Source organism: Drosophila sulfurigaster, chromosome X (assembly GCF_023558435.1).
Source record: "Drosophila sulfurigaster albostrigata strain 15112-1811.04 chromosome X, ASM2355843v2, whole genome shotgun sequence".
NCBI lineage: Eukaryota > Metazoa > Arthropoda > Insecta > Diptera > Drosophilidae > Drosophila > Drosophila sulfurigaster.
In genome coordinates, this window is record NC_084885.1 from 27,889,331 (window position 1) to 27,907,146 (window position 17,816).

Genomic DNA, 17,816 nt, shown 5'->3' on the forward strand with positions numbered 1-17,816 from the left:
ACATCCATTTATACTTTATGCAGATGCTTTAGCCATCACTTTATCTCCATCCCCCTCTCTCTCTCTGTCTCTCTGTCTCCCTCTTCGGTTCGTGCGCTTTCTCGTTACCGTATCAAAATGCATATTGTACACTCGACAAGATACTCGCGAGCTTTATATGGCACATTTCTCTTTTAATATGCAACTTGGCAACTCAGCAGCAGCATCAGCAACAGCGTGGGAGGTAGGGGAATCGAGGTGCTTGCCACACTTGGGTGGCTCTTGTTCTTGTTCTAGGTAATCCTAGTGGCAAGTTGCTGCTCCTCCTCTTCCTAAGACGACACATTGTAACTCGCAGCACACTTCACTTCAAGCCAAATGAAAATACAATTTCAAATGGGATTTACAAGTTGTAACCGATTTTTTCCTTTTTTTTTTCAGTCACTCAGCCTGAGCTCTAAAGCTTTTCTTAGCACGCTATCGTTAACATTGTATGTTATGTACAACATAAATAAAGTATAACAAACAAACAACACACAAAAAAAAAAACAGAAACAGAAACATAAATAAAACTAAAACAACGAGTCAAAAGTTAGCTCAACAACAATTTTATTGCCCAGATCTTTGAAGAACAGTCAAATTCTTGCAGTTAAGTAGTTTCTCATGTACACGTTAAAGTTGACAATAGGCAGGACAAATAAATAATATTCAATATAATCATGTTAACTGCAAGGCAAAGTTGATAGCATTTCACTACAGCTGTTGTAAATGATCTATAAAGCTAGCTTTTTATTTTAACATTGACTTTAGAAACTTATCTTGTTATATGTTATATGATGATATGTGATTAGAAATTAGAATAAGTAGCGAATCATATTAAATAAATTAGCTGATAGTGTTGCCAGATCGTTGGCAGAGAAGTTCAACTGCTGATCTTCAGGTTTATTCTACCTTAACTTAATAGTACAGTTAAATGATATAATATCACACATGATGATATGTGATTAGAAATTAGAATAAGTAGCGAATAATATTCAATAAATAAGCTGATAGTGTTGCCAGATCGTTGGCAGAGAATTCAAACTGCTGATCTTCAGGTTTATTCTACCTTAACTTAATAGTATAGTTAAATGATATAATATCACCCATAGCTATTGTCAATCAATATGCACAATCTGTAGATTTAACTGCATGTTAAAGTTAATGTGCACATTTGATATAGAACTACAGCTATATTATAAGCCTACTTATGTGCTACCTTATCTATAATTTATGTCGTAAAAAAACAGATAAAATTAGTAGATAGAGTTGCCAGATTGTTAGAGATGCAACTTCAGCTAGAATATAAGCACACTTAGTGGATAGAGTTGCCAGATTGTGCAAATATATTATAAACATGCTTATTTGCCATGTTAACAGTAATTCAAGTAGTAAAATAAGCATAAAATTTATGCAAAGAGTTGCCAGATCGTTGTTTGCTTATATTTCTTTGAGATTTGTAGCTTGCTTCTAGATTTAACTGCATGTTAGAGTTAACGTACACATTAGAAGTACAACTTCAGCTATATTTTAAACATGCTTATTTGCTACCTTAACAGTAATTCATGTAAATAGAGTTGCCAGATGGTTGACAAAAAGACTTGATGCCTTTTCACTTATTAAGATAAAAAGAACTGTAACCAAAGCTACAAATAAGTGCAACGGCGTTGCCAGACTGCTGATCACAATAAAAAGAAAAGCCTACAACAGCGTTGCCAGACTATATAAGTTAATAATAGTAAATGTTATAATGATTAAAGGCAACAGCTGTTGAATAAGCGTTGCCAGACTGTTGATCACTATAAAGAGAGTGTCATGCAACAGTGTTGCCAGACTATGCAAGTTGATAATAGTAAAAGTTTAAAGGCAACAGCTGTTAAATAAGCGTTGCCAGACTGTTGATCACAATGAAGTCATGCAATGAGTGTCATGCAACAGCGTTGCCAGACTATGCAAGGTGATAATAGTAAAAGTTATAATGATTAAAGGCAACAGCTGTTGAATAAGCGTTGCCAGATTGTTGATCACAATAAAGAGAGTGTCATGCAACAGCGTTGCCAGACTATGCAAGTTGATAATAGTAAAAATAATAATGATTAAAGGTAACAGCTGTTAAATAAGCGTTGCCAGACTGTTGATCACAATGAAGAGAGTGTCATGCAACAGCGTTGCCAGACTATGCAAGTTGATAGTAGTAAAGGTTATAATGATGCAGTCAGAATCGTTGCTCGTTAATCGATTTGTTGTTGAGTTATTTGTTGGCTATGTATATAATATATGTTAGATATATATAGTATTTACCTGCTGGAATGGTTGGGTTCGTGGGCAAAGGGTTCGGCATAAATGTTGCGCACTGGCGGCACTCGGCGTGGCAATGGAGGCGGCACCGGATTATAGCCATCCATAATGGTATCACAATCGGAGTACTTCATCGATTTCATAGTCATTTTGGTTTTGCTATCGCTATCGGTATCGCTATCGTTATCGGTATCGAAGTGAAGTAGTCTGCTTCACTTTTCACACACACACTTGAATTATGTGAAATGTGCTTAATGCGGTCTCTTTTACATGTATTTAATGTGAATTCTTCTTTTTTTTTTTTAATTTATTTGCATGCGCATTAAATATTTATTTACTCTCGTTTTTTTTTGCTGTTTTATTCGTTTGTGATGTGTTTGTATCTCTTTCGCTCTCACGGTTGCTTCTACGATTATTATTTCCGCTGGCTTTTATGATTATTATTAATTATTATTGGCCACGTTTTGCGCGTTTGCATTCCATTAATCATGGGAGCATTGCAGGTTGTGCAAGTGCTGCAAATTATGCGTTATCAGTTCTCAGTATTCAGTTCTCGATGCTCCAATGCTCCAGTGCCAGGCAGGGGGCGTGGCTGGCCCTTGGGCGTGGGGTTGGGGGTGGCATCGCTGCCGCCGACAGCGTTTTTAATTGAATGCAAATATTCATTTACCTGCCACCGAACACAAATACAAACACTATCACACACACACAGACACGTTCAGTGTTTGCCTCACTCTCACTCTATCTTTATCTCTTTCTAACACAGTGTTGTCTTCTCTTTTTCACACGCTTTTTTGTGTTTTTTGGTTGTCGCCTTCACATATTTCAACTTTTGTCTCTCGCAACTTTTGTTGTTCTCCTCGTTGTTATCCTTGACTCTCGGTTCTCGGCTTTTTAGTCAATCGTAGACCTAGATTAGAGAATAATAATGATATGGGGGTAACATTAAATAAAGTCGTCACATACACATTCAACCTTGTGACCAATTTCCATACGCTCTTCGTTAACGTTCTCAACTTCCAAGTTTAGTTTTTTTTTTTGGTGTCTGCAGATTGATTTTTGTGCAAATTGCAGAGAAAAGCAGTTCACATATTTTAACAAAAACTGTTTTAGGCATTAGCCTAAAACCAACTCAAACGCAACGCAAACGCAAACGCATCAAATAGTTTTGCACAGCACAGCTGCCCAAAAACTTGAAAGCACACAAAATTCCATAGTTCTAAACAGTCTCGGTTCTCAGTTTTGTTGTGGCATATTTCGAGAGAACAGGGGAGAACAGGGGGGGAGGGGGGAGAGAACCACATTTATTTCTGGCTGCAATGTGAAATAATTTCGTGTATCGATTTTAATTTTTGCAGCTCAACTCGGCTCAAGTTGGCATCATCTTTTTTGGTCGCCTTCTCTGCCTTCATCGAATCCCAACACACACAACAAAATACTGAAATCCGCCGCAAATGGGCGCATCAAATGAAACCCCCCCTCCCTCAGTCACCTGCCTCCCTCTATCACTCTCTCTCTCTCTCTCTCTCTCTCTTGCTCCCCTTTCGATGCCCTCTTCTTGACTTGATTCTTCAGACTAGTCGGCAAACAATCAAAATAAGTGTATCCGTAACTGTATAGCTGCAGTTGTATCTCTCCAACTGTATCTGTATCTGTATCTGTATCTTTAGCTGTATCTGTATCTGTATCTTTAGCTGTATCTGTATCTGTATCTGTATCTGTTGCTAAAGCCTGTAGCCTTAGCTGGCATCTCGTAGTCCCTATGCTCAACATATTTGTTACACTTGCTCTCTGGCTTCGACCATTCGAGCCATTTGAAGCAGTCAGTCAGTCAGTCAGTCAAGCAGTTGTAGTTGTTGTTGTTGTTGTTGCTGCTGTGTATCTGCCGCTTGTATCTCTCTAATCACAAAATCCCACCCATGCTGTGCAACAGCAACAGCAACAACAACAGCAGTACAAATATTCAAAGTCATCGTGTAATATTGAAAAAAAAGAAAAGATTGAAAGAAGGAACGAGAATGTATAGATGGGCATCGACAGGCAAGGCAAGAAGAGGAGAAGGAGGAGGAGAGGAGAGAAGGAGGAGGAGGAGAGACTGCTGCCAAGAGGGCAACGCTTGTGGCCAGACAAACGGCAGCCAATGCCAAACAATTTCAAATGTAATCCGTTATTGTGGTCGAAAAAGCAAAGTACAGAGTGAGAGAGAGGGAGAGAGAGGAGTGAGCACGCTGTGTGTGTCTGTTTGTATCTGGCAGATACAAAAGCAAGCGCTTTTGGGATAATGTGGCATATCTTGAGGATTTTCATTTCAAATTAAATTTATGATATGGCAGAAAAAATTGAATTACCAAAGTTCCTGCTGCTGCTGCTGAAGCGACACCTCAAATGAACCGCAAACTGCAGAAACACACACACACACACAGATACAGATACACATACAAAGCTGTAGATACAGATACAAAAAGATAGATAGCTAGCTGACCGCAAAAGCTTCGCAATTGTTCTGCTCGAATGTATCGAACTAACATTGCAACTAATTTTCCATTAATCAAAACCACAGCAGCAGAGGCGTCGTGGGCGTGGCACATTAATTAATACCCCCCACCCCCGAACCGAAGAAGAAGAAGAAGAAAAGGGGCAAATAGCTTAGCTTAGCTGAGATGAGCTTGCATATATTGGCAATCGACAGAAAAACAGCTTGCCACACACCACTTTCAATAGACTCAGATACATTTGTATCTTTCGCTCAGCGTGTCGCTTCATCATCGTCAGCTTCAGCTTCAACTTCATCGCCTTCATCATCATCAGCGCGACTAATGAAACATTTGCTCACAAATGAAAATAATTTCACGTTCATTAAAAGCGACAACCGAACACAAACACCACAAATTTCAAACTGCCAAAAAATGTTTTCAACACGCAACCAAAAACAAAATAAATAAGGAAGAAAACAAAAACTGAAAGAAAAAAAAACAAAAAAACAAAAAAAACTGGTAATCAAATAATTGCTCGCATCGGTTTCCCGCACAGCAAAAAATATGAAAAAGGAGAAGATGAAAAATAATTATGAAATTATGACAAGTGTAAAAAGGAATTACATGAATTTCAGTTGCAATTTTGACAGCCATAATCATAAGTGAAATACTCCAAAAGTTCGGCGAGTGTTAATCGATGTTGAAATTGCTTATTTCCCCAAATATTTCTGAGATGACTCAACATCGCTCTGAGTATCGTCGATGGAGTTAATTACAATTGACATGACAACTTTTATTTATTAAAATACTTGTGTTTTCTTTGAAAGCTTCAAGCTATACTATTAATATACCAAATATACACTAAAGTATATTTAAGTATTACTTCGGTATACTAATTTACTAAATAAGCCACTGAATATACCACACACAATATCAATATACCATATTTGAATTTTGGTATATTTCAGTATTTGTTTGGTATAATTTTTGATATATTAAGATGATATATACTTGTGATTTCTTCTTGTGCTTCAAAAACACTTAATAACCAGACATATATTTCGAAATATTTTAGTATTTTTTTAGTATGTTAATTTGGTATATTTAAACGATCACTCGACTGTATTGTAGAAGTATTTTTATTTGTTTTTCAGGTTTAAGCCATTTGGTATATCAAATATACCATCAATATACCGCACATACATTGCGGTATATTTCAGTATTTTTTGGTATAATTTTTGGTATATTCAAAATGATAAAGACTTCAGCTTTCTTCTTTTGCTTCAAACACTTAATAACCAGACATATATTTCAAAATATTTCAGTATTTTTTTAGTATATTAATTTGGTATATTTAAACGATCACTCGACTGTATTGTGGAAGTATTTGTATTTGTTTTTTAAGTTTAAACCATTTGGTATATCAAATATACCATCAATATACCACACATACATTGCGGTATATTTCAGTATTTTTTCGGTATATTAACACATATCGGAATTTTCAGTATTTTATTGGTATATTAGTTTAGTATATTTAAATTATGAATACTGTGCTTTATTTTCAAGTTTTAACCTGATATATTATCAAAATATTAGCTTTACATTATGGTATATTTCAGTATTTTTTTGGTATATTAATTTGGTATTTTGAATTAAGTCATATTTTACTTTTTCTTTCATTATTTTAACTATTTTCTGGCCTTTTCTCACTATTTATAATTCGCTTGACATCTCTCTCTCTCTCTCTCTCTCTCTCTATCTTTGCTATTTCCCTATTTTAACTTCTCTCGTTCTGCTCTTAAGCTGTGCCTCTGTGCTGTGTGCCTTTTAGTTGAGTTTACCACAGGCTGCGCCTCAATTGTCTTGTCTTTTGGCCCAAGATTTAGTGGCCACAAACACGAAATGAAACGAAACGTTGTCCCCATGTGACTTGGCCTTAACTTGGCTAACTCTTGGCTACCTCTTGGCTCTTCTAAGCAGCAGTTCCTGCCTCCGCTGCTGCTCCACCACCATTAATCTCTGCCTGTTGGCTACCAGTTCGCTGCACTCACACACACACAGAAGAAGAAAACCTACGCAAAAAATGCAGCGCGAAAAAAAGGCATGGACTCTAGGGAAGGGGGAGGATTATTGTTGGATGCTGGCGTGGAGCTGCTCCTTAAATTTTGTTTTGTAGTGCAAATCATGTTGACGCCCCCCGCCTCCAAAAACAGTGCAAAACAAAAACAAGACCAGCCAGGAAAAAAAACAAAACAAAAAAAAAGGTGGCCAAATGCTACCAAACGAGTTCAAAGCAGGTTTTGCAGTTTTTGGCCAAGCCAGTTTGGTTGCAAACGGAACAAGTTTTCATGCCGCAAGACGTTGCAAGTGCCCCCCCCCCTCAACGCCCCCCCCCTGCTATTTCTCTTTACTTTGCCTTGGCTGCTGCAAAAATGTCAGCAAGGAAATGCAATTAAAATTGATTTTTATTTGATTTATAAACGAATTTCTTTGGGGTTTTGTTTTAAATATAAAACAATTAAATGGCGCAACAATTTGGATTGTTTATAAATAAAGTGGAGAGGGGTGGGGAAGGGGGAAAGGGGGGAACACATTTTGTTGCCGCACATTTGCCACAAATGTCAGAAATAATCATCATGGGCAACACGGCATTTCATTTGACAGCCACAAGCGGGGGCCCCCATGAGCACATGAAGAAGAAGAAGACGAAGAAGAAGAAGGCTTCCCCTCTCCATCGCCTCTCCCCCTTGTCTAACCCAGACATTGGCCGCACCCAGCACAAGCAAGAAGAAACAACAGCAAAGGGTTACTCAAAACATTTTTATGTGTGGATTTTATTTCTCGACGTCTGCTTGTTATTGCCTTGTCCAAAGAGAGAGGGGGGCAGAGATAGAGGGGGGAAGTTCTACATTTTTCGGAAAAATGTTTCCAGTTTTTATGAGTGGGAAGTGCGTGCCGCTTGCCGCTGCTTGCTGCATGCCACATCCACTTTTTGGGGGAACGATCTTCATGCCAGATGCAATGCATTCCCTTTCTCCTTTCCCTTCGCTCTTCATGCTCTGCGCCCTCGCGAGAGTTCATATAAAATATGTTTTTCCAATTAGCGTTTATTTGGTTTTTCATTTTCTGTTTTATGTTTGCCAGATAAACAACAACAGAGCAGAGCAGCAACAACAATTAAGCACAACAACTGTGAACTGCTTCCAACGAAAGTGTCATAGAAGTTCATCTCCATCAAGAGAGATGGGGGGAAGTAGAGGGGGGAGTAGAGAAGGCGTGTAGAACTGTCTCTTCGAATGCTGAATGCTGAATGCTGAATGCAGCTGCATTGATTCATTTTGAGAGCCGACAGCTAATTGGCAGCAGAACCTGTTGAAATCTAAGGCGATGATCTATGCCCAAAACTTAAAGAAGAACACGAGACACGCGTTTCTAATAAGCTGGCGAAAGATGGAAATTCTATGCGATCTATTTACAAAGCAAAGCTATTAGAAGTAAGCTAATATAATAATATTTTATGTATAATAATACTATAGAAAAGAAGTCGCTGAGAAACAGAGATGATCCCCAAGTATTGGATTTACTTAGTATAAGTATATTCCAAAAATATGTATATAATATTTCACTATTCCGATAATAGGAAAATTAATATAATAGAAATGAGTTGTATTCTATTTTAGGAAAAGAAAGCAAGTACGAGTAAAGTTCCTTCATAAACTTTTGCTTCACTTTGTTTTATTAGCGCTTTAAGCCGAAGACATCAGAAATATGATGGAGAAATCTGATTTAACTTCGTGATACTTAAGATAGTTAAATCTAGACCTTTACTATTCAAAAGAAGCTGCTGTAGAAAGAAACTCATCAAATCGACAAATTTCATAATTTCTCAAATGATTGAAAACATTAAACAAATTACAAATAAAGCTAAAACAGGCGATGTTCATCGTCAAATGCATAAAATTACTAATTGTTGTAGATCTACCAATATTCTTTGCTATAAAAGGTAAAGAAATATTTGTAAGAAAAATAAAGGGAATATTCATTGTCATTTAAAATATATGCAATGAAATTAAAATGACAAACTTTCTGAGTTGTAAAAGGGGAATTAAAGAGTTGTAGATTCTTTCGGTTGTAGTTTAAACTATTCAATATAAAATATCGTAAAAGATCTTTCGAGGAAAAAGCAATGAAATGAAATTGACAAATAAATATTCGTCAAAAAAAAAAAGAATATTCATCGCAATGGAATGAAATTAAAAACATTTCTTAACTATCGTTATGCATCGCTTTATAAACTATGAAAATATTCATTGTAAAATCAACGATTTTCATTGAAGGTAATCAAGTCAAGAAAACCAACTATATAGGAAATGAAATTGACATCGTAAAGCACAAATATATATATACAAAGTGAAGATACAATAAGATTGTATGGACTGTAAGAGAGGGGGGAAGGGTGAAGAGCAAGGGCTTTAAATTGATATCTCGAGATAACAATCACTTGGCTGAATGCATCGCCGACGCCAGCGAATGCAAGCGCAAATCTTGTACTTTGCTTTTCTCTCCCCTCTCCACTTTCCACACTCCCCTCTGCCCCTGTGTGGCAGGGAGGGGGAACACATAAATTAACGCCCCTGTCATATGCAGGCGCATATTCAAGGTCTCGCCACAGCGGAAAGATAAACAACCTCAGTAATGTGCACAGACCAGAGGCAAGAGGCAAGAAGAGGCAACTGCAACTGCAACTGCAGCAGGTATGTGGCAAGTTTGGGGTGATGAGGAAGGGGAAGGGGAAGGGGAAAGGGGGAGGTAACCACAAGCCTTCGCACGCACGCACGCGTTAAGCATGGCAATGAGGAGAATGAAGAATGAAGAATGAACAATGAAGAAGAATGAAGAACAGAGAACGGAGAATGAAGAATCTGAATTGAGCGAAGCTTGCATTCTCTTCTCTCTCTCTCTCTCTCTCTCTCTCTCTCTCTCTCTGTTTGAAATATTTTGCGTGCATTGCTCATTCTCACTCTCTGTGAGGAAGGAAGAATAAATAAATAAATAAATAAGCGAATGCCTCATCTACTGCGTGGCATTTATTTGTCTTGAAAGTTTTATTGCTTTTAAATTTATGACTTGGCTGCCTCTCTTCCCTCTCTGCATCTTCTCTGTCTCTCTCTCTCTCTATAATGATCTGACTCTTGAGCACATGTCACAAAAATGGGGGGAAAGGAAAAAGTGTTCACACCTCGGATATTATGATGATGAACCCTCAAACACATGTGGCAAAGCCGCACATACAATATATCGACTCTTCTGTTGATTGACTGCCCCAGAATAGCATCATTCTCTTTCCCTTTCTCTTTCCCACTCCTTCTCTCTCTCTCTGTGTATAATTTAGTGCACTTTGAACATGAGTCCAACACCTTGAGCGATTAAAGAGCATTTACGTTGAGGTTCTTTCATTTCTAGGGGTTGTTCCCTGAACTAAATTACTTTATTTCGGCCATAACATCTTTATGGGATAGCTTATACCTCAGCTTGACTTGCTGTCTATGCAATTAAATTGCATTATCTGCAATTTCAGACAAATCGTATGAAGTTTTAGGGTTGCACACAACTGAAGTATAGACTATTAATTGCCTAAAATACATTTCCCAGTGCATTTTCTTGAGCTCAACTCTCAGCTAATGCTTTCATTGTGCGTTCCACAAAGTTTCAGCACAATCGCATGTGAGTTTCGGGTTGCCAACACTTGAACTTGGGTTAGTTAAGCAGTGTGACTAAGCGTAAAGTAAATTAATTAAACTTATAACAAAAAAAAAGAAGAGCTAAATACACTTGATTGATGGGGGAAACTGTGTGGAAATTTTAATTCCCTGAAAATTCAGCATTGAAATTTTTGCGGTTGTCTAAAAGTCGACTTCTTATCAGAGAGTCAAACACACACACTCATGTGAAAGAAGGAATTTAACGGTGCTTACAAAGGGCCGCCCGCAGTTATGAGATATTTTTTGGGAGCACACACATCGCTCTCCCTCTCTCCTCTCCCCTCTCTTCCTCTCTCTGTCTTTTGCAACCCTGCTCTGACTGCTTCTATGAGATTAAAATCTTTGAAGGCATTTCATAAATATGAAAAATGGTGACTACTAACTAAAAATAACAACAACAAAAGCAATAAAAGCGTGATAAGACAACGGGCAGAAAGAGAGAGAGAGAGAGAGTTTTCTTCTTCGCTTTCTTCGCCAAAAACATCATCGAGGGTTGAAGTTGAAATGTTAATATTTAGTGAGAGCATAAAACTTAAAGCGAGGGGCAAATGTAAAGTTCGTTTGCTACTTCAATTTTGCGTCTTTTTTTCATTACGGCCAACGAAAAGCGAAGAAAAGAAAAGAAATGCGTTGCAAAGCTAAAGAAAAATAAAGTTAAGTACACACGGCATATAATAAAAAGTTAAGCTCACACACACACACACACACACACACATGCTTACTTACACACGCATATGACAAAAGAGCAATTTGTTATTTAATGAAACTGAAAATGAAATAAGTCGACAATGCTGCAGGAATTGTGCGAGGGCCAAGATACACACAACAACATCAGTAGGAGCACACACACACATAGAAGAACACACACACACTCACACACACATAGAAGGACACACACACATATGTACGTCGAAGTAGCTGTAGCTACAAAGATACTTAGATACGTCAGCAGCCAAGATGAAAGCATTAACATAGCGCATGCTAATGGCAACTGCACACACACACACACACTGACACACATTAAGGACTTGTCTGAGTAGTCGAAAACACACACACACACACACAGACAGAGTCCAGGCGCAGCCCCAAAAAAGACTCTTCGCTAGTCTCACGCATTTTGCGCCTTTGATTGCTATCAACAACAGCAGCAACAACAACTGAAAGAACGACAACAACAACAACAACAGCTAGCACAACAACAACAACAACTCGCACAACAACAACAACTCGCACAACAACAACAACAGCAATGCTGCTCGTAAAATCCACAACAACAAAGCACGACAATATCTTGGACCCAGCAACAAAATTTGTGACATTAAACAGAAGCAGACAAAAAGCGAAAGAGAGCGAGACAGAGCGAGAGAGATAGAGGGGGACAGAGAGAGCGAAAAAAGTTGGAGCTAATAAAGCAAAGCGCAGTCTGAGATATATCACAAGCATGCCTCGCCCTCTGCCTCCCACACACACACACACACACACACACACACACCTGCCCCTCCCCCTCTAATCATATGGCCCTCTGCTTATTGTTGTTTAAGTAGCGCTAAGTGAAAAAAGTTGTATTTCTTTGCAAGTCTGCACTTATGCTTGTATTTTCTATCATAATCCAGAGATCTGTTGATATATTTCATTTATCAAATTATGTTACTTATAAAATACTAAAATACCATAATGTTACTTTAGTATATATCGAACTTGAAATGTGAACTCAGATATTTTGTCTGATATAAAATACTAATAAATAAGTTTAATATAATATATGTGAAATTTTAAATGTGAACTCATTTAAAGTTTTCTTTGAACTTTTCTTTTTCAACTTCTGCTCATTACGAATACTTCAATCCTGAGTTATCGATAGACATACACGTTATCGATTTACTCATGAGGTTTTTTTTCTACTCATGCATACAAAAAGGTTGTTTCAACTTTGCAATTTTGCTTCATTTGTTGAGAGAAATCTTTTGACATATTTCATTTAACAAATTACTTATAAAATACCAAAAATACCATATTATAACTTTAGTATATATCGAATTTTAAATGTGAACTCATTTAAAGTTTTCTTTGAACTTTTCTTTTTCAACTTACGACTACTTCAATCCTGAGTTATCGATAGATATACACGTTATCGATTTACTCATGAGGTTTTTTTTTCTACTCATGTTGTTTCAACTTTGAAATTTTGCTCCTCTTATGCTAGTATTTTCCTTCATTTGTTAAGAGAAATTTTTTGACATATTTCATGTATCAAATTAACAATAAAATACCAAAAATACCATATTATAACTTTAGTATATATCGAATTTTAAATGTGAACTCATTTAAAGTTTTCTTTAAACTTTTCTTTTTCCTCTTCTTCGATTTCAATTAATTACGGAAACAGCTCGTTACGAATACTTTAATCTAGAATCGTTATCGATAGACACACACACGTTATCGCCTAACTCATGACTTGATTTCAACTCATGCATAAAGAGAAATGTTGTTTCTTCTTCATTTGAAGTTTTGCCAAAGTCTTGATTTTTTTTGAAGGGGTTTCACTCGCTTGGGCTTGTGAAGACATGAAATCGATAGGGTCATTTTGATGAGTTGATTGCTTTGATTGCTTGACTCGCAATCGTCTCGTAATTAAACTCCAACATCAAGCCCATCAAATGTCTGACAGCTTGTTAAAGATACACAACATATACATACATACATATAAAAAAAAAGAGAACTTTAAAGGGGGAGAAAGAGTTGAGGAAAACATGGTTGCAACCCACACCAAAAAAAAAAAATGAAGTAGAGAAGCGATCGTGAAAACCTTTTTTTGTTGTTCGGTCTTCTTTCTTTTTCGACTGACAATGACAATGACAAGAGAATTGTCGCCCCCACAACACAAATCGCAGACACATTTGTCGCTTCACCAGTCACTGGAAATTGATTCGAGCGAGAGAGACAGAGAAAGAAAGTTAAATGCTCGTTGCGCTTCAGTGGCCTGCAACATCAGTTTTTCGTTGGGTTGTTGTTGTTGTTGCCAGAAGACCGCCTAGAAGAAGAGAACAACAGACGCCACACACATGCAACATGAGCTCATCTCGGATCTACCTTTTGCCCCATCTAAGCCCCAGTTTCGAGAGGTGTTAAAAGAAAACTAAACTACATATGCGTATGTGTAGAATGCGCTCTCTGATCAGCTTATCAGCTGTAGGAAGAAGATTGTTAAAGGTTTTGCATTTCAAATGAGCGACAAACAACAACAACGTGGGCTTGTGCCCCATCTAGATAAATCCTCAACGATAAAACCGATGGCCACACATTTGCATGCCAAATGAGGCTGAAGCAACATCAACATCAACATCAACAGCAGCGGTTGCAGTTGCAGCATTTACGATAACTTAACACCTCCCCAGAGAAGAGAAGAGTAGAAACGAAGACGACGCTCGAGTGATTCTTCTCTCGATTTTTATGACATACTTTCTTCACAAAGAAAATTGCTGTTTTGTAATGTCGAATCGTATTGATTCACTTAGCAGACTCGCGTTAAGATCGTAAAAGATATTTCGACGAAAACAACTCGGCAGATGAATTGTAAATTTTTCTTCTATTCAGCAGTAAATTTGAAGAATTTTACATTCTTCCGGCAATAGTTTTCTATTAAACTGTTCAATATATATATATATTTCATAAAAGATAGTTCGGAAAATAAACTCAGCAGAAGAGTTGTAGATTCTTTTGAGTAAAGTTTTCAATTGAGTGGTAAATTTAAAGATTGTAGATTTTCCCGGCTATAGATAAAAGTTCAATATACGATATCTCGTAAAAGATATTTCGAGGAAAACAACTCGGTAGAAGAATTGTACATTCTTCGGATTAAAGTCTTCTATTGAGCAGTAAGTTTGAAGAATTTTAGATTCTTCCGACAATAGTTAAAAGTTTTCTATTAAACTGTTTCATAAAAGATATTTCGAGGGAATATCTATCCAGAAGAATTGTAGAATTGTAGATTCTTCTTACTTAAGTTTGGAATTGTAGAATTATATAAAGTTTAAATTCTTTCTGTGAACTAATCAATATATGATATTTCGTAGAATATACATTAAGTAAAAAAAAACTCGCCAGAAGATTTGAATTGTTGTAAATTCTTCTCACTAAAGTTTGAAATTGCAGAATTGTAGATTCTTCCGGCTACGGATTAAACATTTCTATTAAACTGTTCAATATATGATATTTGGTGAAAGATATTTTCAGGAAAAAGCTTCGCAGAAAGAGTTGAAGAATTGTATGATAGATTCTTCTGACTAAAGTTTGAAATTATAGAATTGTAGATTCTTCCGCTCTATTAAACTCATATATATGATATCTAATACAATAAACAAAAGCAAATTTAGTTGGCTAAAAATCTCTGTAAATCTTTCCTTCTACACAACAAACACGGAATTCTTCGCGGCTCCATCGAGTCTTCGTCTTTTGTTTTTTACGGTTTTCTGCAGACTCGTTTATTGGCATCTCCATCAGCATGGCACTGGCTGCAAAACGTTTTACACATAATAAAGGCGTCAAGAGTGCCATTATAATTATCAGCCTCGGCACCAACCAACTAACAATGCCCACAGACTCTAGACACTGTCTCTGTCTCTGCCAACACTCCTCCTTCTTTGCCTCCCACTCTCCCCCGCTAGTCTTCCATTAACAACAAAAAAATATTAAAAAAGACAGAGGAGAGAAAAAAAAAAAACAAAAACGAAATGTTGCAGTTGCTCATAAAATGAGCTGCATGGCAAATAAAACAACTTTCAACTCTGAACAAAAAAAAAAAGAACCGAAAACTATTACAAACAAAGTGCTTTACACCACATCTCTGCCCTTCTCTCTCTCTCTTGTTCTCTCCCTCTCTCAGCTGCTGCCATGGGTGTTGATTGGCATGTTCGGCTGCCTCTCCCTCTCTCTCTCTCTCTGTCTCTCTCTCTCTGGTGTGGCACTTGCCAGCGCAATTAGGCGGCCATTGCACTTGTCTAGGCTGCATGCCCCACTCTCCACCTCCCTCCCCTCCCTCCCTCTCCCTCTCTTCATCGCTTCCCTTCGCTGACTGTTGAAATTTTGATGGCACGACAAAAGAGCAGCAGACGCCGTCGCTGCCGCTTCTTCATTAGCAAATGCATTCTAATAAGTGTGGCATCAACTTTGTCTTTTATTTTTCTCCCGGCCTGTTGTTCATATTAGTTTCTTCTTCTTTGCTATTCCTTTTTTCGGGGTTCGCTGGAGGTCAAAGCACAGCGCATGCAAAAACCAAAAAAATACTTAACTGGGCTATAAAACAAGTGCATTATGCAGGCAGAGCGCGAGAGTTCATTTGCCGAGTACTTTAGCCTAGTTTCGCAACGTTTAAGAAACACAGCATCAAAGAGAAATAGATGAAAATTATTATATGGACAGCATAGAAAAAAGAGCAATAAGAAATCTACAGTCGAGTGTGATAGATTGTGATATACTCGCTATCTATTGTGAATAAGAACAAATCTTAATTTATACCAAATTAATATACCGCAAAACTATTAAAAATATATTTGGTATATTTATATAGTATTATTCAAAATATATCGAAATATACCATATAAACAGTGAGGTATTAATTTTGAAATATACCAAATTAATATACCGCAAAAATACTAAATACATACTAAAAAGTACATTTGGTATATTGATATAGTACCATTCAAAATGTACCATAGAGTGTAAAATATACCATATAAACAGTGCGGTATTAATTTTTTTTAACCAAATTAGTATACCAAAAATACTAAATACATACTAAAAAGTACATTTGGTATATTGATATAGTACCATTCAAAATGTACCATAGAGTGCAAAATATACCATATAAACAGTGTGGTATTAATTTTAAAATATACCAAATTAATACACAGCAAAAATAATACTAAAAATATACCAAAGACTATATTTTTATGTTGATATAGACCAATTCAAAATATACCGTATAAACAATACGGTATTTATTTTAAAATATACAGAATTTATATACCGCAAATTATACCGAAATATACCATGTATACAGTGTAAAATTGTTTGAAAATATATCAAAACATACTGCAAGAATACTAAAAATACCATATGTTACATTTGGTATATGCATATTGTCATTCAAAATATACCATGCAATATACAATATACCACAAGTTACAAAATATACTATAGAATGCAAAATATACCAGACTGTCAACCAAAGCAATTTCTTAAATAACTTCTACAATTTTTATTTGATGGAAACCAAATTTTCAGGAATCATGAAGACAACAGTTATCAATGTATGTAAAAATGAGATGTTTCCTTATGTCTGTTACATACATTTCTAGAAGGCAAAAAGTTATAATTCCCTTGTATGAAAACGTAAATATTTTCATTACAAGCACAAAAATGCTGCAATTAATTTGACAGTTTTGAATCAACAATAGCATTGCAGAGACAAATATTTTTGTGTGTGTGACGTCTAATGTGTGGAGCAGGTTTATTAATAATGAAGCAGCGCTTAGCCAAGTTATTGCACCCGACAAATGCAAAAGTATCTCAGCAGATGCTAATGTCAATAAGGCGCACTCAGCTGCAGATGAAAAAGGAGAAGGAGATGCGAGATGGAGATGGAGATACAAATGCAGCAGCAGATGCAGATACATATTCGTAGTATTCGCACATTGGAGAACTGCAATTGAAATTTGTATTTGGCATTGCGCTTAAGTTTTATTTGCATTTCGCCTGGCAATGAATGAAAATGTGTACACACATGCAAATTGGCTGGGGATAAAGTAAGAGAGGCGAGGGGGGAGTGAAGTGGAGTGGAGTGAATACTGTGTATAAGGAACTCAAGCTGACAGGCCACATGACAAACTGTAGCTGGGACAACGACAACGACAACAACGACAACAACAACGACGACGACGACGATGCCAACGTGACAACTGCAACAATAATTGGCAGAACGCCAGCAGCTCAAGTCCATTGATGAAAAGCAGCCACAAAACAAGCCAGCAAACAGCAAAAGATACAGATACAGATACACAAATACAGAGATACATTCATCCATGGGATACAGCTAAATATCCAGAGTTCGGGCAACTCATTCGTCGCTGTTTTTAGATTTAAATTTAGCCACTTGAATTTCCGCCGCAACGTTTTACGTTTTTATCTTTCTTATAAGCATGTTTATTTTGCTTTCATAGATATATTCCTTTAATACCCTAGAGAGCGAGAGAGAGAGAGAGAG

General features: G+C 36.8%; 1 protein-coding gene across 7 annotated transcripts in view; it reads right to left on the bottom strand.

Moving 5' to 3' along the window:
- LOC133849395 (teneurin-a) overlaps positions 1–17,816 on the bottom strand; it is a 348,228-nt gene that overhangs the window by 146,069 nt on the left and 184,343 nt on the right. For 3 of the 7 annotated variants that reach the window (XM_062285448.1, XM_062285446.1, XM_062285447.1), the window contains exon 3: positions 2,320–3,226. The exons of the other annotated variants lie outside the window; for them this stretch is intronic. In XM_062285448.1, the coding sequence (XP_062141432.1) occupies positions 2,320–2,465 (146 nt within the window). In that variant the 5' untranslated portion in view covers positions 2,466–3,226. The remainder of the gene's footprint in view (positions 1–2,319; positions 3,227–17,816) is intronic. 7 annotated transcript variants of the gene reach the window in all.